This window comes from Anas acuta, chromosome W (genome assembly GCF_963932015.1).
Source record: "Anas acuta chromosome W, bAnaAcu1.1, whole genome shotgun sequence".
In the NCBI taxonomy this organism is placed as follows: domain Eukaryota; kingdom Metazoa; phylum Chordata; class Aves; order Anseriformes; family Anatidae; genus Anas; species Anas acuta.
The window spans coordinates 26,182,842-26,202,629 of NC_089016.1; the positions used below are offsets into that span (position 1 = coordinate 26,182,842).

At 45.8% G+C, this 19,788-nt stretch overlaps 1 protein-coding gene across 4 annotated transcripts in view; it reads left to right on the forward strand.

The window, feature by feature from the left end:
* Window positions 1-4,187: 4,187 nt before the first annotated feature.
* Window positions 4,188-19,788, forward strand: part of LOC137846720 (ubiquitin-conjugating enzyme E2 R2-like) — a 104,588-nt gene continuing 88,987 nt past the window's right edge. For 2 of the 4 annotated variants that reach the window (XM_068664835.1, XM_068664836.1), the window contains exon 1: window positions 4,320-4,460. Coding sequence is in view for 1 of the 4 variants with exons in the window: in XM_068664834.1 (XP_068520935.1) it covers window positions 4,284-4,460 (177 nt within the window). In the remaining 3 variants the exon portion in view is untranslated. Of the gene's footprint in view, window positions 4,461-19,788 lie in introns of all 4 variants that reach the window. The other 2 variants (XM_068664834.1, XM_068664837.1) reach the window with 2 other exon arrangements.

The window sequence follows — 19,788 nt, forward strand, 5'->3', positions numbered from 1 at the left end:
AAATGTACAGCATTGAAGAGGCTTTCAGGGTAGGGCATAGCTGCATTACCTGAGCGTTCCCTAGGCTTCCAACCTTAAATGCTATCGTGCTGGGGAAACCTGGTGTGCTAGCCCTAAGGAACAGTACGGAGCATAGAGTGGAGTGGAGACACCACGGCTAGGCTCTGTGACCAGGTGGGGACTCGATTGTTCTTGTGCACACCGAGATCGATAAGCCACGCTTTTTGCTACCCTGAGCCAAGGACCTGTCATGTTTTGACAAATGCTGTACCCTAGTGTACTTTTGCTCATTATAATATCATTATAATACCAAAACACACCTCCATCCCAAAAGCGACCTGCCTCCAAGGTGCGACCACCCCTCACTGAGCATGTGCCCTGAATTTCTCGGAGCCTATTACTTTAAACGGAGACGGGAGAACTTTTTACCAATCATAACTAAGATATGCTTGACTAGAGTCACTCAAGCTCCACCTAAAAGATAGAAAATAATATAAATTGGCCTAAGAGAGTGTCGTGGTTCCGCTCGAGTGGGCAGCCGAGCTCCACCACAGCCGCTCTCTCACTCTCCCTCCTCAAAGAGGAATGGGGAGAAAATATGTGAAAGGGGCTCAAGGATTGAGATAAGGACGAGAAAATCATGCAATAATTAGTGTAACGGGCAAACCAGACTCAGCATAAAAAGACAGATAGTAAAATTTATTGCTCATTACTAACAAACTAGAGAAGTGAGAAACAAAGGAAAGAAACCAAAAGCACCTCCCCCCCCATCCACCCTCTTCCACCTCCTCCCCCCGAGCGGCGCAGGGGAACGGGGGAATGGGGGTTATGGTCAGTCTACAGCGCTTCTTCTCTGCCGCTCCTTCTCAGTCACTCTCGTCCCCTGTGCTGTGGGGTCCCACCCACGGGATACAGTCCTTGACGAACTGATCTGACGTGGGCTTCCCACAGACAGCAGCTCTTCCAGAACTGCTCCAGATATGGGTCCGTACCACGGGGTCCATCCCTCAGGAGAAAACTGCTCCAACCTGGCTCCCCTACGGGCAGCAGCTCCTGCCAGGTCACCTGCTCCTGCGTGGTCTCCTCTCCACGGGCTACAGGTCCGGCCCGGAATCTGCTCCGGCAGGGGTCTTCCACAGGCGGCAGCCTCCATCGGTGCAGGGCCACCTGCTCCACCGTGGTCTCCTCCACGGGCTGCAGTGTGGAACTCTGCTCCACCATGGTACTCCATGGGCTGCAGGGGGACATCCTGCTTCACCATGGTCCTCACCACAGGCCGCAGGGGACTTCTGCTCTGGCGCCTGGAGCACCTCTCCCCCTCCTTCTACACTGACCTTGGCACCTGCAAGGCTGTTTCTCACTCCCTTGACTCTCCCGGCTGCTGTGTGGCGCAGCGTTTTTTCCCTGTCTTAAATATGCTCTCACAGAGGCGCAAAACAACATCGCTTATTGGCTCAGATTTGGAAAACAATGGGGCCCTTCCCAAGCATGGGGCAGCTTCTAGATCTTTCTCACAGAAACCACCCCTATGGCCCCCTGCTACCAAAACCTTGCCACGTAAACCCACTACAGAGAGAGGGGATGTTAGGGAAGATACCATCGTCAGGGGAGATACCATCTCAAGGAAATACAACATCCTTAGGACCAATTAGGATTTGACTCCTGGGACCAGTTGACGGGCTCTTCCCCCCCATTGGGACGCTTTTGGGTGAGATTTGAACACTTGGTTATAAATATTTCTAGAGTCTTTGATCCTTTTAACACATTAATTTCTAGGCTGTGCACCTGTAACACCTGTGTATTTCATGCATGCTAGCTTGCTTTTGCAGACAGCCACTATCTCCGGTAATCCAAAGAACCTGTGTACCTGTTGCTGTAATAAATCGCACTTGATTGAATTGTTACAGCTCTCATTAAACGCAACTAGGGCAAGGGTGGTTATATGTTACTGGTGAATCCGTGACTGTGGTAGTTCAGTGTTCTGAATCCAACCAGACCCCTGACGGTTAATGCATTATTGGTGAATCCGACTGGACCCCTAACAGTTAATGCGTTATTGGTGAATATCTGACCAGACCCCTAACAGTTAATGCATTATTGGTGAAATCTGTGATTGTGATAGTTCAGTACCCTGAATCCAACCGGGCCCATAACGGTTAATCAGCTACACCCCTTAATGCGACAGCAAGCATGCTGCCTTCTCCCAGGGCCACGGTCTGGGGAGTGAGACATGGCTCCCAGTGCCAGGAGGGGACTTCAGTGTCCACCTGCAGCACAGGCTGCCCCAGATCACTGCTGGATCCGTGACAGTTATCCCATGCATTCAGGAAATTCCATTGGGTCTGGAAAAGGTGGATTACAGGTCTAATGGTTACCCCTATGGCTGTCCTCAGGGTGGAAAAGCAGTGAGTGGTGGTGGAGGAAAGGCAGAAGGGTGAATCTACACAGGGGTGGAGGGATGGTCAGGCACAGCTTCTCCAGGTTGTTTGTCCAAGTACCTTGGGCCACTGCAAAGTGAAGTAGCCCTGCCATGTGCAGAATGATGAAAGCAATGCCTAGCAGAAATGGATTAAGGACCAAATTCTGGACAGAGTAACTTCCTGCAGCACTGAGTCCCATGGTCCAGTGAAGTAACCATTTGCCATTATCGGTTCCCACTGTCTGGACAGTGCCCTGTTCTTGTTGCCTGTGACTGCTTTGATCTTTTTAATTAATCTCATCTCTAAAGTAAACACTCTTCAATCTCTATTGCAGCATCTCAAGGTCCTTTACCATTTCATCCCTAGACTCCACGTAATCCAATGCCATAGATTTACATCAAGGCATTATATGATTTTTGTTTTCATTCATCCACAATTTTTATTTGACCGTAAGTACACAGAGAGCAGAAATATCCTTCTAGTAACTCTGACATTTTGGGGGACGTTACAAATAATTCAGAACTCATCATAGCATTTAGCTATTAAAATGATCCCCATTAGAACCCCTTTAATTCCGTATCAGGTAATACGCATCGACTTTTCCATGTCGGTGCTGTGTTACCTCCTCATTATTTCTCCTGTCTTGGCCGAGGAAAGACTTCCAGCTCACATGTGCGTCTGTGCCAGGCACGCTGCAAGCAGCTGAGTGGCCCCATATGCTGACAGGCAGGTGCATGCATTAATGCTTCCAGAAGCAAGACCCAGACTTGTGCCATCTGCAGTTGTGCTGTGCTGTTTGTCCTCCTTCTGGATCATCGCTTTTTTCTTTGATTCCATATAGACTTGCTAAGGAATATGAGCTCACAGGCACTGTCTCAGGTCTTAACCATGCTTTTGTGTTCACAGCCCTGTGTGTGGAGCTGTGGTGGGCACCGCCTTGACCCTGGAGGATTCTTTCCTCCTTGGGTGGATGGGAGGAAGGAACCCAACCATTTTCTGGCTGTGGTACCTCATGCATCTGTGGAGCTATGTGAAAACAGCGCCAATGCCTACAGGAGCACTGTCTGTTTCGATGTCACCGTTGGGTGTTTGGGGATCGCTATGGGATGCTTGCCATTTCCCAAAACACCTCTGTGTTTGGACTACCAGCCTCTGTGCCCAACAGCTTCCATGGGAAAATGGCCTCCGGACCATCAGCCTCTACACCCTTACCCTGCAGTGCAGCAGCTCCATGGAGGACCATGGACCAGGATGTCAGGGAGAAGCCATGCCAGGATGGTGGCCACCCACCCTGTCCCTATCCCAGTGGTGCTCTCGCTGTCACCCAGCATCATTTGCTCACCAGGAACAGCGAACACATTGCTGTGGCTGATCCTTCCCCAACACCACACTGACATGGCTGTGTCCTCCTCCCTCCACAAGCCACCACTAAGAACATGGCAGGCATGCGGGGGGGGAAGGGGGGGCAGTAGTGAAAGGAGGGAGTGCTGTTCCTTTAAGAACTATGGTGGGGGCGTATCTCCACCAGACTGGGGCGTGGTTCCACGGGGTGGGGGCGGGGCTACACAGGGGGTGGGCGAAGTCACACATGGAGCGGGCGTGTCTCCGCGGAAGAGCGGGCGTGTCTACACAGTGAAAGGGCGTGGCCACAAGAGGGGTAGGCGTGGCTATAAGGTGAATGGGCGTGTCCTGGTGGGCGGGGCGTGTCCCGGGGGCGTGGGGCGTGGCGCGGCGCGCTGAGGTCAGCGGCGAGCGGGTGCCGTCACAAAAGGAAGTGGCGGCAGCAGTAGGGGCCGGTACTGTGGGGCGGGGCGGGGGCTGGCGGCCGAGGCCGAGGCCGAGGCCGGCGGCGGCGGCCGTGCTATGGCCCAGCAGCAGATGAGCAGCTCGCAGAAGGCGCTGATGCTGGAGTTGAAGTCGCTGCAGGAGGAACCGGTCGAGGGCTTCCGCATCACCCTGGTGGACGAGTCTGACCTCTACAACTGGGAGGTGGCGATCTTCGGGCCGCCCAACACCCTCTACGAGGGGGGGTATTTCAAGGTACGCCTCGGCCCGCTCGCCTGCCCGCAGGGCCTCCGACACAACCGCCGCCCCGGCCGCCGGTCTCTTTGTCTCCGCCGGGAGGTCCCGGCCTCTCCTCGCCAAGCCTCGGTGGGGCCGTGCCGTGCCCGGCCCCCCCCGGTGGCCGTTGGGAGCCCTTCTAACTGGAGGCCTCGCCCCCGAGGGGTTGGGATGAGGCTGGGGGGTGAAGCCGCGGCTTCCCGGCCTTTTCTTCCTTTATTTTCTGCCTTTCTTTAATTAATTTACTTTATTTTTATTTTTTTTTTACTCCCTCCCTGTGTTTTTAGCTAAAGCAGAGGCTCCGTGGTGAGGTGAGGCCCCCCCCCGGCTATGGTCACCCGCGGGGGGGACCTTGGTTGGGTGGTAGCTGGGGGTGCTGGCCTTCCAGGCTGTGCTTTTTGTCAGAATCTGATGGTGCTGCAGTGCTGTGCGTTGGGTTGTCCCCCGGTTGTCATTCTTTCCATCCCCAAACTTAAGCAGATGGCCCTCAAAGGGCTACAGCAATGCTTCGTGGGCAAAGGTAGATAATTGCTTTCAATTCCTCTCGATCTTCCTATTAGTCAAAAAAAAAACAAAAAAACTTTTGTGGTTGTTATTTCCCCACTTGTAAACCCAGAAAGCAAGAAATCTGGCACCTCCTCACCCAAAAGGAACAAGACTTAAAGAAGGCTGGTGCATTTTCCTTAAAAGAACCAAAAGCTTTGGTGAAGCAAAAGATGCGTTGTGCTGGGCATCTCTCTCTGTGCTTTGTGGCTATTTGAGCTCTGGCAAAACCATGTCACTTGGCTTGTATCTCCCAGGAGTTATCGATTTAGTGGTACCTCTGACATCTTCCCTCTATTGCCAGTGCCCTTTGGCTTCTGTCAAACCAAACAAAAGCTCAGAGGATCTCTTTGCTTGTCTAGCATGCATCTTCGGTGCCTCTTGGCCTCTGAACCAGGGTTTAAGCACTCTGTCCCACAAAACCAAAATAACCTGTAGCTTGGGGAATAATGGATTTAGTCACGTTCAGTTTGGCCTCATTATTTGGAAGGAAGGGAAGATTTCGGCATGAGGCTTTCCTTTTGTAATGAGTTGGCTGGCTTACTCATGTAGGTGTGATATGTGTATTCTTAGACTCACCTCTGTTATTACTTTGTCAGGAAGTCCCTGCAATCTTGGATTGGTAACTGAGCTATTCCTACATCAGAATGGACTGGTCACCTCTTCCTGTACTTGGATTAGTCATCATTTTTATTTTATTTTTTTTTTTTTCAGAGAAATTACGAAGGCGTCAAAATACTTGGTTTAGGAGCCACCTGACCTATGCATTTGTAATTGTTCTTGGAAAGAAAGCTGAAGCAGCCAGTGGAATGACTTGAGGATGTGCCTCTAGCAAGTGCAGATATTGGCATGAGTGCTGGCGTTACTTTACCCCAGAGCTGTGATTGCGATGGCTCTTGCTGTTTGGTGTCCTTGAACTGTAGGGCCTTTTCCTCTAAATTCCTCTCCTGTTTGAGAGTGGGAGGTCTCATGATGCCTCCGTCCCCTCTGCAGCAGAGAATTCACTTCAGGCAGTGTGACCAGAGCCTGTCATATGGAGTTTCTGATCTCTCCTCTATAAGGAACCGTGCCTGCTCAGTTTGTTTTGGTAGTGTTCAGTCTTTAGTTATTCACCCTAAATTCTCAGCTCCTCAAAAAGCAGTCTTAGACGCAAATTTTCTCCCAAGAGAGGGTTCATGTTGTCCTGATCATGAAGTTCCTGACTTCTCTTTGTAGTGAGCCTTTAAGGCAAACCTTAAGGTATGTTAGGCTTGGCTTAGTGAACATTTTAGAGATGAGACGGGTAAAACTGAAACTTTATTTGGTGGAGTTAACTTTATCATGTACTCATATTTGAGTTGAATGCCACTTCAAATCACTACCTGATTTATCCTTAAGGTTTCTTGTTTTGATAACTTAAATATCTATCTATTCCGCTCTATGTTTTTAGTTTTCTAAGACTAGGTAAGTAGAACTTGAAATAATAGCAAAAAATAAAAGGTTACATTGTGTAATTGTGTAGAATTTCCTGGCAATGAGGGTTTGGCAGTTTTTCTTCCATTTGCTTGAGGTGTAGTTTGAGGACAGGGACTGGAAGGAAAGTACAAAATCTTTTGGTTAAACTTAAATGAAGGTATTCCTCAATATATTTACACTTAAAGTGACTTTATTGAAGTGTTAGCAATGCTTGATTCATGGTTCATGGAATCAGATGAACATATATCACAATGGTCATGAAGCTTTCAGAACTGGTAACATCAGCTTTTGGCACCTCATTTATTCTTGGAGAAATATGACCTTTCTCTATGGATTGTTGGACTAGCTGAATAAACTGAAATGAGTGAAGTGCTCTCTCTGCACCTCTTTGAAAGGAGCTACTGCTGTTCAAAGTTGGTCTAACACTTCAACTGCTTCTGGTTTCAGTTGCTAATCCAGTAATTTTATCACTTGATAAATTTAAGCAGAAAACATGTCTTGCTTAGTGCTTTTAGATTATTGATACCTTAGTGCAGGCCATAATAAAACCAGTAACTTCTGAAAACTTTAGTAACTGTTTTTTGCTAAGCTTATATCATCAACTATTCCATCCTGCTTAGCTCTGCTGCAGGACTTCATAGCTCAGGACCTCTCAGCTGGACGCATAGGGCAGTAGCTTTCAGAAATGTCCATTTCACACAGAGCTTGGTTTGGGTAGAGCTGTCCTGAACCTCACATCCCCATTGTACAGTTAGCTGAAGGTGCATGTCTGCAGTGGAGGCTGGGTCATGAGTCCAAGTGTGTCTACACAGCTGTCCTCTCCCCTGATGGACAGGCGTTGTCTGTCAGTTTGACCAAAGCTTCTGCCAGTGTTCTGGCCTAAATCAGTTGTATTGAGATACAGGTACTTGATTTTTTTGATCCCTGACTTATTCAGAACTTGCTTAAAGGAGAGAGGTGAGTAGACCTTGGGTGTTTAAGGTATGATTTCCTCACAGCTGATTCAGATATTGAGTTTTTTTTGAATGACAAAGGGAAGACTCAGAATAAAATGTTTCCTGCCAGGGTCATAAATGGAGTTGTTTCTTTCTTCAGCTGGGGAGAACATGGTGTGATGGAACAGATCTGTATTAGCTTGAGCTATGCGGTAGTTGTGAATTGCTCTTGAAATTGTGGGAATATTTCTCCGGCTTTTCAGACAATAACTGTAGTGAACTGTATGGTGAAACTCTTGTCATATCAGTTGCTGGTTGGTCTCTGGGTAACGTGTCTCTGTCTGCTTTGAAATCGATGTCATGCTTCAGTGCTTGAGCCTTCAAAACTTGGGGACTGATAAACTTGAGGGTTTTAATCAAGTGATGCTCTGAGGACACTAGCAAAACTATTAGAACATGCTTCCTGGTGGCTTACTTAAAGTTCTGTTTGTTTGCTGCAGTTGTACCTTTGCAGCACAACTTCTGTCTTCTACAAATGTAAGTCTTCGCATTTTATAGTTGAGTAGTGTTCTGCTTAGGTTGTGAGCAAACCTTTCAGTGAATGTGCAGGTAAAAGTTTCTGTTTGTAAAATTTCCTATTAATCACATAGAACTGCCTAAAAGCACAGTTTCACCAAGTATGCTGTGTTGAGAGGCATGTTTAATGTGGAGCAAGAGTCAATATTAAAAGCTCCTTCAGAGGTGATTTGGGCTGGGTAGATGAAAAATGAGTATACCTAACATGAAAGGAAACAAGCAAAATTAACTGGTATTGTTAGTTGCTGTTTGACGGTTCTTCTCTTAAGGCAATTTATTTCAGAAGGTATTCCTGCTACTTGAATGAGCAAGTCTTGACATGTAAGCTGGTGTGTGAGGGGGAAAGCAAGCATTATGCTTAGTTTTCTTAAGTAATTTGAGGGCTGAGGCATTGTTCTCCATGGTTTTTGTAACTTTTTAACCATGTGCTGAGTTCTGTGTTGTTGGATCTCAGCTTCTTCGAAGGGACTTGCTTGAATTCAAAGCAACTAGCAGGAATATATTTTTCATAGCAGATCAGTACAGGACTTTCTCCCACTTGTCTGATAGCAAGAATGAGTACTATATTCAAAAACTTGATACTGTAGACCAGTGCCCAGAAAGCTTGAAATTAAATGCTCAAGAAACTTCTATTTGTTTAAATGTTCTACCAGTTACATAGTTCTAACATTGCAAAAATATTTCTTGGGTAGAGCAGTCCTGAACCTCACATCCCCATTGTACAGTTAGCTGTTACTTCTACTTCTCTTGAAGTGTGGTACTATCTGCACAGAAGCTGACTTCTACAAGCCTCTGAATTGCAAGCTCATAGAGAATTTCTCTCAGTGTACATAATTTTCAATTTTTGTTGCCTTTAGGTATTATCGCTAATAAGCAGAGGTTTGCAACTAAGGGGCATGGAACTGCTTATAAACAGAATGTGCAGCTGCTGCTGCAGGTCTCAAGAGCTCCCATGTGGAGCTGGCAGTCCCTGAACTGGAAGAACAGCTAAGCCATCTGCAAGCAGGGAGGGAAGATGCTCGTGATGCTGGTTCACTGACGCTAAGCACAGTTATGATTTCTGGCTCAAAGGCCTAAGAAATGTTTAACTGACTCTTGCTGTGCTGTTGCATGTAGATTTTTAGTAGGCTATACCTGTGGGCTGCACAGGCCCCTCCAGACCACTTTCTTCAGGGCATCTGCCTCTCCTCAGGAGGCAGCAAGCAAGGTAATGATGACAACAAGCCCATAGTTCTTCCCCTAGGGCTTCTCTCAGCCAGGTGGGATTCTTGTACATGTTCTGAAGGCAGATAATGATTTGCCAATCTGTTGATACCTGAAAATACAAGTTTACATGCAATTAGGCACTACTGTATGACAAGAGGAAAAGCTGTGGCACAACCCGTCTCTTTCATTTTCAGTCTAATGACAAGCTTTTGATTTGGAAAAGATTAAGTACTGTTGGCTTGCTTTTTTTTTTTCCATTGTTTGGCTCTATTTCTATGAGTTTGCACAGAGTGATTCTCAGACAAGGTAAAATACATTATTTTTATTCTTAGATAGCAATGCAAAGAATTGTGCCTCTAAAATTCTTGCCAGTCTGTTCAAGAGAGAACTGTCTACATGCTTTTAATTACTAGGTCTGGCTAATATTCTGGGAATTAGTGGAAATATTTGAATTTCTCGTGTTAAGAGGGTGTTCTTAACTTTTTGTTCAGCTAGTAAATCCTGAAGTTCTCCAGTGTGCAATGGGTGTCTGAGTGTGAGACAACTTGTGTAACTTCTGAGAAGTTCAAGCATGTTCTTACCTTGCTGTTTCTGAAGTCATACTTACACTCTCCACTGTTTCACAGGGAGATAAATTCACACCAGGTATCTCCTTTTTAGTAGCATTTTAAGTCTACTGCATGATGCTCATTTTGCATTGGAAGGTAGGAAATGCCAGGAAAAAAAAGCTTGTTGAACCTTAACTCAGGTGTTTTTGATGTGCAGTTTGGCCTTGTGGTTTTTGTCTGTCCTCAGGTATTCATGATAATGAATGGTGTGGACTAAATGGTGGACGTTGAATTTGAATGTAGCTGACTTACATTTGGAAATATAACCAAATTACAGATGGACAATATTGTGGATGGACTAGAGGTTTTGTTAATTATAACTTGGGCTGTGTGTGATCAGATGTGAGAACTCATGAAACTTGCTTGCTGCTTTCCAGAGTTCTAGTACTTCATTTTTAAAACCTTAGTATTTTATCTAGCAATGAGTTAGTAATATTAATAGTAACTCCCCTAAGCTTTAGCAGTAGCTACTTACTGGGAATGTCTAGTCCAACCAGACCAGTTCAATGGTATAAACGGTGGCCTTGTGTGCCTTCCCCTGAAGTAGCAGTAGCAGCAATAACTAGCCTAATTTTCTGAAATAACTGAAATGCATTAGGATTCGACCAAAAAGGGGGTAAATGGTAAAGCTACTGAATTAGGTTATGAGTAGGATACTTTGGGATCTCTGCTTGAGGTGTAATGTGACCAGGACTCTCTGAAACTTTTTTTTTAGTTGAGGATATCACACAGGGAACAAGGGGAACATACAGGGGCTGTTTGTTGTAAGTGAATCATGCTTTCAGATATCATTGTATTTGTGATTAACAAAGATCTGGCAGGCAGGCTGTATCTTACTCCTTAAGGTCTTAGTACTGAAAGCATGACATGATATTCCCACTGGTCTATTTTGTTCTCTTAAAATCATATAAGTCATTTAGAGCTTCAAGTGAAGGGCTCTTACTGCAGAGATGCAACTTGGAGATCATAGCAGTGGAGACATGTTTGCGATACCATGTGACTTTTATTCTAGCTAAGATGTACACCCTGGTTAAAGAACTTAAAATGTGTATTTTCATGTTAACAGCAAAATACTTAGGAAGGTTGTTGAAAAAAATCTTTGCTAGGGTATTAGAATAATGGAAAGACCAGTGTTTAACTGGCTGTTACGTCAATTCTTGGGTGATAGATGCCTGCTATGCAAAATTTCTTGATTTTAAATCAATTCTTATACTCTTCTACAACTGGGGAACTTTCACTGTCAGAACTGGCAGAGGCTGAAGTGAGATTGCTGCAAGAAACACACTCCTTGGCCTTGTCAAAACAGAGCCATGCATAACCATGGTTTGTAACACATTCAGTTTAGACTCCATTTGTTCTTGTATCAAGTCTGCTGGCCTATGCTTCTAATTTGTGGATGTAAACTACACTGTGTGAGTGTTTGCTTTATCTTGGCTAGAATAACGATCTCTAAAAGTACTCACCTTTTATTAAAATAAAAAGCTTCTTAGAGTGTATTGAAGGAAACTGAATTTCGTTCTGGTTCTCTTGATTATTTATCTTGCAGAATAGTAACTGTACCCCCACTTAGTAGCTGAATGCCTTTTGGTAGTGCATTAAACAGGATAACGTGAGAGGTTAATATTTCTTAGAACCATAGAATATCCAGAGTTGGACTTGATGATCCTTATGAGTCCCTTCCAACTCCTGGTACTGCACAGGTCTACCCGAAAGTTTAGACCATGTGGCTAAGTGCACAGTCCAATCTCTTCTTAAATTCAGACAGGCTTGGTGCAGTGACTACTTCACTGGGGAGCCTGTTCCAATGTGCAACCACCCTCTCGGTGAAGAACCTTTTCCTGATGTCTAGCCTAAACCTCCCCTGCCTCAGCTTGACTACATTCCTGCAGGTCATATCACTGGTGATTAAGGAGAATAGGTTGGTGCCTGCCCCTCCACTCCCACCCGTGAGGAAGCTGTAGACCACGATGAGGTCTCCCTTCAGCATCCTTGTCACTTGGTCTGTTCAGCCTGGAGAATTCAGCTGCTCCTCATATGTCTTCCCCTCTAGGCCCTTCACCATCTTCATCACCCTCCTCTGGACACTGTCCAACAGTTTAATGTCCTTAGTACAAACTGTGGTGCCCAGAAATGCACGCAGTATTCAAGGTGAGGCTGCACCAGCGCAGAGTAGAGTGGGACAATCACCTCTCTTGACTGACTAGCAATGCTGTGTGTAATGAATGGCGAAGTCCCAAATAGGGTTACAATCAAAATTTACAATTTATTAAACAAGCAGAGGTAAGCAAACAGCGCTGGGTGCGCCAGGAGTCTGCTCCACCAAGACACGCACCAGTTATATCAAGCAGCTGATTTTTATGCTCCTAGGCTAATACATATGCATTACTACTTCTAAAAACAACAGGGTTACTATAATTAGTTTCAGGAATCCAAACCCTCCTACTGGAGCATGCGTATCAGTCTCCAGTGGTCCCTCTGGGGGTCTCTCATGCTGAAGGCTCATAGTCTTCCTCCCTCTTGTCCTTCTCCTTTGTCCAACTTGGCTGTATGTCAGAGACTAGTGCAGCATCCCCTGCAAGCTTTGTCTTTTAGTTGTTCTTCAGCTTTCCCCTTCTCCTTAATCTCCTGGCCAGACATCAGGGGCTTGCATAGTGTCCCATGCAATAGTCATAATAGTTAGCAGTTATTCTGAAACCCCCCAGATATCAGAGACTTCAAGGAAAAGCCTACAAATACATTTCCCTTCAAGCTCTCTATTGACACAAAATGCTAGACCATTCCTTTGCAAGGTACAAGAACTATATACATTAACCACTCTGTTTTTCTTAGACTTGTGGTTATACAAGGGTATGTAAGACAGAAGGTCACATTCCTCATACCATGTGGCCCTAGCATTGTTCCATACTGACACGAATCAGATGAACACATTTCACTGTGCTTGATGCATCCCAGGATACAGTTGGCCTTCCTGGCTTCCAGGACACAATGCTGGCTTATAGTCAACTTGCTGTCAACCACAACCCCCAGATCCCTCTCTGCAGGGCTGCTCTCCAGACTGGGTGATGAGATGCTGCGTGTATAGCCAGGGTTGAGGGGTGTTTTCTGCCCCCTATCTAAATCCCATCTAATCTTTAATTCACATAGTAACAAAATGCCCAAATGTTTCAAATGAAGGTTCATGCTGCTGCTGCTTAAGTTAGAAAGAGAAAATCTTGTCTGTTCTTCATGATACTGCTGCTTTTGCTGGATCTGCCTGACCCAATTTTTATGGCTTTCTTGCAGTAACACATATTGTGACCATAAGTTATTCAAAATGATAAGCCAAAAAGGCATTGAGGCTCAACTGTTCTTGAAAGCTTAAGTGTTAAAATTCTGTGAATGACAGTAACATTTCTTCTCCTGTATAATTCTGTAAGTGCCAAGTAGCTATCTCTTGAGTCAACTCCAGTCATATCTAAACAATCCTCTATAGAGGACCTGTTGTCACTTCCCTTATGGAAGACTAGTAAACTTGTAAATTAAATTAGGCATTTCATATTGCTGTATGAAGCATATAAAAATTAAAGCTTTGAGACAACATATGGAATAATTTCCATTTTTCAATGACTTCCAGAAACCTGAAGGCTTTTGACTAATTTGACTAACATGCATTCTGTGGAATGTAACTGATTTTTTTTTTCTTTTCCTGCTGATAGCTGTCTTCCACTTCTGTGGCAGAAGCTTGGCTGCCTTTGGCCTGAAATATGGCAGTAGTGATACTGCTAGGGGAAGCTGGATAGGTAAGGTAGACTTCAGTGAGACCAAACATCTGGCTTTTACGCTGTGAAATGGGCTGGATTATTTTTGAAAATTCATTAATGAAGCTTGTTTTGATCCTCAGAGGATTATGGGTAGGATTGTCAGGAGCTAAACACCAGCCTAGTCAGGGTTGTTGCAGAAAGTCACTCTGGAGCTCCATTTCAAGTGTCAATAACAGCACAGTCTGCGTCTCGGACCCATATATCTATGGCTATTCTCCAGCTAGAAAGAGGTTGTAGTTGTATTGGTTACTGCTGATAAGGGATGAGACCAATAGGCTGCTGGTTTTGGCTGCTTTCTTCTGGATGTTATGGAATAAGTCTGGCTTCTAGTGCTGTTAGAGGTAATATTTGGATTTCACTGATTTGAAGCAGCTTGCTTAATGTTCAGCTTGGATAAACTGAAATTTCATCCAAGTTGTAAGGTTATACGGTACCTACTAAGTATGTAAATGTTCATTTCTGTGATGTAAGCAATATGTTTCTGCTGGGGCTTTTCAACTGGGGACCATATTTGGCCTTCAAGGGACAAATAAGTAGCATGCTATGGCAGTCAACAAAGCTGTGCTGCTTAATAGGAACATCCATGGAGGCTGCAGCAAAGCAGGCTGGTGCAGGCATGTTGCAGAGTGTTGGGGCAGGCCAGGTTGGGCTAAGGGCTGTTTATAACCATCCCAGAGCATGGCACTGCCTGTTTTTCAGGTCTGATAGGGATGCAATGAAACATCACATAAGGATTTCCTCAACAATTTTTGGCATATGCTTGAAATACTTCTTACTGTCCAGGCAGGAAATGCTGTCTACTGTGAGGTTAGATGTGTTAATATGGCAGATACATCTAGGTGTGCTTAGCCACAAAAGACCTATCACTGTGGTGCTGTCAGGATTTTTTTTTAAATCTGTCTTGGGGTCTTTGGGGATCCAAGCCTACTTCAAGTGTCTCCCTTCTCCATCATCTCATTCCCTGTACTGGGCTGGCTGAACTTCAGGGCATGACTGAGAGCTGACTGACATAAGGCCACCACTTGTGACCTAACTAGAGCTCCTGGTGTCCTAGCCTTGTTCTGTTTGATCTTTCCCTCTGCAGCTCTCAGCTTTAAGAACGTGGATGACTTTTGCCTATTTCCAAGAGAGTAATGAAGTACTTTTGCACCTGCCTACTCTAATCAAGACTTCAAAGGTGGCTAATTTCTGCTACTAAAACAACAACAAAAAAAGCTTGCTGGTGATGTTAAGGGAACCTAGGTGTGGTACTTCAGCAAATCTAGCAAAGTTCTGCGTAGAGGTTGGTGGACAGGACAAAACTCTTCAGGTGTTGGAATCTTTGTCAACTATATCTCAAACTCCTGTGTGCACAAGTTTACTTTTGATCTCCTAGCTGTACTGATCAGAGGTGTATTGCCAAGGCGATTGGCTCTGGGGCAGACACGTTCTGCAGTGGAGTGGGGGATTGGGACAGGCAGGGCTGCTTTTTTTTTTTTTTTTTTTTGTCAAGACAGCCAAGGGAGCTGCCAGGGCCCGGACTCTCTGAGGGAGGCTGACAAGGCATAGGTGGAGCCAGCAACATACCTCTAAGCTGATAAAAGCAGCCCCTAGGGAGCATGAGCAACCAGGAGCAGGTGACCAGGATGGGCAAACAGTGTGGTGCATCAGAAGGGTGGGGCATGGCAGTTCCTGCAGGCAGGGTGAGCAGGGAGGGCAGAGCAATCCCCCTGCCCATAAGAAAAAAACCCTCTAACAGCTGTCTTCCACTAGCTAGGCCGCAATGGTCTATGCTAGTCAGAGAGCGCTCTCTAGGAAGTCTGTATCCACCCAGACTGACTGCCTGCTCAAAAGTACTTGAACTTCCCAGACTTATCCTGGAAGCACAACACAGCCCAGAGAAAGCAGTCTAGGAGGTTTCTGGAGAGCATGGAAGATAGCTTCCTGATGCAGCTGGTTAGTGAGCCTACCAGGGGAGGTGCCCTGCTAGACCTTCTGTTCACAGACAGAGAAGGACTGGTGGGAGATGTGGTGGTTGGGAGCTGTCTTGGGCAGAGTGACCATGAAATAGTAGAGTTCTCTATTCTTGGTGAAGTCAGGAGGGGGATCAATAGAACTGCTGTCTTGGACTTCCAGAGGGCAGACTTCAAGCTGTTCAGGACACTGGTTGGCAGAGTACCTCGGGAGGTAGTTCTGAAGGGCAGAGGAGTCCAGGAAGGCTGGGCACTTTTCAAGAAGGCAGTCATAGTGGCGCAGGAACGGTCTGTCCCCACGTGCCCAAAGACGAGCCGGTGTGGAAGAAGACCGGCCTGGCTGAACAGAGAGTTGTGGCTTGAGCTTAGGAAAAAAGAGGGTTTATAATCTTTGGAAAAGAGGGTGGGCCACTCAGGACTATAAGGATGTTGCGAGGCTGTGCAGGGACAAAATTAGAAAGGCCAAAGCTCGTATGGAGCTCAATCTGGCTACTGCTGTTAAAGATGACATGTTTTTATAGATATATCAATGCAAAATGGAGGACTAGGGAGAATCTCCATCCTTTACTGGATGCGGGGAAAACCTAGTTAGAAAAGATGAGGAAAAGGCTGAGGTGTTCAATGCCTTCTTCGCCTCAGTCTTTATCGGCAATACCGGTTGTTCTCTGGATACCCAGTACCCTGAGCTGGTGGAAGGGGAGCAGGATGTGGCCCTCACTATCCATGAGGAAATGGTTGGCGACCTGTTACAGCACTTGGATGTGCGCAAGTGGATGGGGCTGGATGGGATCCACCTGAGGGTACTGAGAGAACTGGCAGAGGAGCTGGCCAAGCTGCTTTCCATCATTTATCAACAGTCCTGGCTATTGGGGGAGGTCCCAGTTGACTGGTGGCTAGCAAATGTGATGCCCATCTACAAGAAGGGCTGGAGGGTAGACCTGGGGAACTATAGGCCTGTCAGTTTGACCTCGGTGCTAGGGAAGTTCATGGAGCAGATTATCTTGAGTGTCATCACGTGGCACTTGCAGGGAAGCAGGTGATCAGGCCCAGTCAGCATGGGTTTATGAGAGGCAGGTCCTCCTTGACGAACCTGATCTCCTTCTATGACAAAGTGACGCGCTGGGTGGATGAGGGAAAGGCTGTGGATGTGGTCTACCTTGACTTCAGCAAGGCTTTTGACACCGTCTCCCACAGCATTCTCCTCAAGAAACTGGCTGCTCTTGGCTTGGACTGGTGTACGCTTCGTTGGGTTAGAAACTGGCTGGATAGCCGGGCCCAAAGAGTTGTGGTGAATGGAGTCAAATCCAGTTGCAGGCCGGTCACTAGTGGTGTCCCCCGGGGCTTGGTACTGGGGCCGGTCCTCTTTAATATCTTTATCGATGATCTGGACGAGGGCATTGAGTGCACCCTCAGTAAGTTTGCAGATGTCACCAAGTTAGGTGCATGTGTCGATCTGCTCGAGGGTAGGAAGGCTCTGCAGGAGGATCTGGATAGGCTGCACCGATGGGCTGAGGTCAACTGCATGAAGTTTAACAAGGCCAAGTGCCGGGTCCTGCACCTGGGGCGCAATAACCCCAAGCAGAGCTACAGGCTGGGAGATGAGTGGTTGGAGAGCTGCCAGGCAGAGAAGGACCTGGGAGTGAGGGTTGATAGTCAGCTGAATGTGAGCCAGCAGTGTGCTCAGGTGGCCAAAAAGGCCAACGGCATCCTGGCTTGTATCAGAAACAGTGTGGCCAGCAGGTCTAGGGAGGTGATTGTCCCCCTGTACTCAGCTCTGGTGAGGCCGCACCTCGAGTACTGTGTTCAGTTTTGGGCCCCTCGCTACAAGAAGGACATTGAGGTGCTTGAGCGAGTCCAGAGAAGGGCGACGAAGCTGGTGAGGGGCCTGGAGAACAAGTCTTATGAGGAGCGGCTGAGGGAGCTGGGCTTGTTCAGTCTGGAGAAAAGGAGGCTCAGGGGTGACCTTATAGAGAGCGATAAGTACCTTAAAGGAGGCTGTAGCGAGGTGGGGGTTGGTCTGTTCTCCCATGTGCCTGGTGACAGGACGAGGGGGAATGGGCTTAAGTTGTGCCAGGGGAGTTTTAGGTTGGATGTTAACTTCTTCTTATCTTCTTTCATTGAGTATAAATCAATGAGTCCTGTACTCTAGCAGGAAGAGTAGATAACTGTCTTTCTTGAATCAAACTTGGTGTATGTATATATTTTTTTCTTTGCTTTTGTAGTTGTAACTGTTATGACTATAAAATATGTATATTTATAGAGATATAATGAAGTATGTATGAAGAATGTATTTTATGGCAGAAGAGCATAAATATGGTGTAGAAGAATCCTTATGATTAGAAAGAACTTCAGTTAAGTTAAACTACTTGGTTGCAATACATTACTTGTGCAACTGTGGTAATCCAGTAAAGCTGAGGGTGAGGAAACTTAGGCGGAGCCTAAAGCCTACTGTTAATCCATGGTTAGATCATAATTTGTAGATTAATGATTAGATGTCAACTTGAAATAAAAAGGTTATGGGAGATGAGTTGCTTCCTTTTGGGAAGGATTTGTCTGTTTCTGGATGCTCTCATGGCCATCCAAGCATTGTCTTCTGCTAGGTAGCAGCTAGCAGGTTTTCTTCAGAATCTGTTTTGTTGTGTTTTTTTCTTTTAGTACAGGTATTAAGTGTGACACAGAAGTATTTAACTCTGAATGTGAATGGCAGTAATCTGATGTCAGACTGGGTGAAAGAGATGCACAGTCCAGAATTCATCCTCTGTTACCCTTTTGTGTGGGTGAAGCATGGCACTTGTCGAGAACAGTCTGTGGGTACTGCACAAACAGGATGAAAGAGCCGATACAATGCATTAGTTTAGATCTGTTGAGGACTGTAAGAAGTGCTCTTCTGAAGGCTGTGGGGCTAGGATTGGAAGAGTTCTATAGAAGTGTGAGGGTTCTGTATAGCTTTGATTGTCAAGGAACACTTTGGCCCTACCTTACAACAGTAAGAGGCAGTATAATTTAGTGAATAAGATATGGACCAAGTCTCTTATCTGTAATGGGTTTGTGTGCATGATCCTAGTTAAGTTAGCATTTTTATATAAAATGGTTATAATAGCATGGGAAATATTCCAAAACAAATTCAACTTGTATGTTTACAAGTACAGTATTTAATTTTGGAATAGCTTTCAGGCTGCTTAAGCACAAAAGCAAAGGGATTTTCGCAATAAGAACTTCTACTTATTCCTGGCTTAAAAAAAAGAATTAAAGAGCAATCTTCTGAAGTGCCCCAGCACAGATCCTGATGTACTGACAAGTCACACTCTTCTTCTAAGAGCAAAAATAAAGTTGGGGTTGTGTAACTTAACCTGGGGGAAGAGGGGGACGTTCCTGGTGTTGAAGAGAAAGCAGTCAAGGCTTGGGCTTCGAGACTTGCTGGGGGAGACTTAGGATATGCAGGCTTCACAAATAATTCTCAAAAACAGTGTATTGAGAAATAATCTGGGTAAACTTCTGAGTGTTAGAGAGGGTAGAACTATGTTCTGGCTGTCTCATCACTTCAAATGTCAGAGGGATCTGCGCTGATTTCAGAGCTACCCAGATCTGAAATCGGCTCTCATTTCCCACCTCTGAGACTTGTCTTGTACTGTCTTAATTGTTCCAGCTCCTGTGCTCTTCTACTGCAACCAGCCCAGGTCTTCTCTCCTGTGCTTTGAAGATTAGGTTCAAAATAAAGCCTCTCAGCATAGTGAAACTGGCACGCAGGATTTGTGTGAAATGTGGAACAGCTCACGGCTCTGTAGCATGGCCAGGGGAGCAGCCTGGTGCTTTGCTTTGTGGACCTGGTATGTTTGCAGAGCAGGACTTGGTTCTAGTAAGTTAAGTTGAGATTTTAAAGTGTATTATTGATGTGCCTCCAAGTTCTGTTATGCTTGTCACCCAAAGTGCAATTACCCAGGCTATGCCACAACACCGAGCTTAAAACACATGGGCAGAAAGCCAAATTCTACACTTAGTAAGCACTTTAAATAGAAAACTACAGCATGACTGACCTGCAGGTACCTTTCCTTTTACAAAGGAAGCTGGTGTTTCTAACTGCTAAAGGCTTATTCGCTTTAATCTTGAATGTACTGATAAGTGCTGTTTAATTATATGCATTCACCAAAGTAATGTTTGACTGTAGCTTAATGTGATTGCAGTGTAGAGTTTGAGGTTCACTTTTACTTTTGTGAAGCTTTTAGGAAGTGAGC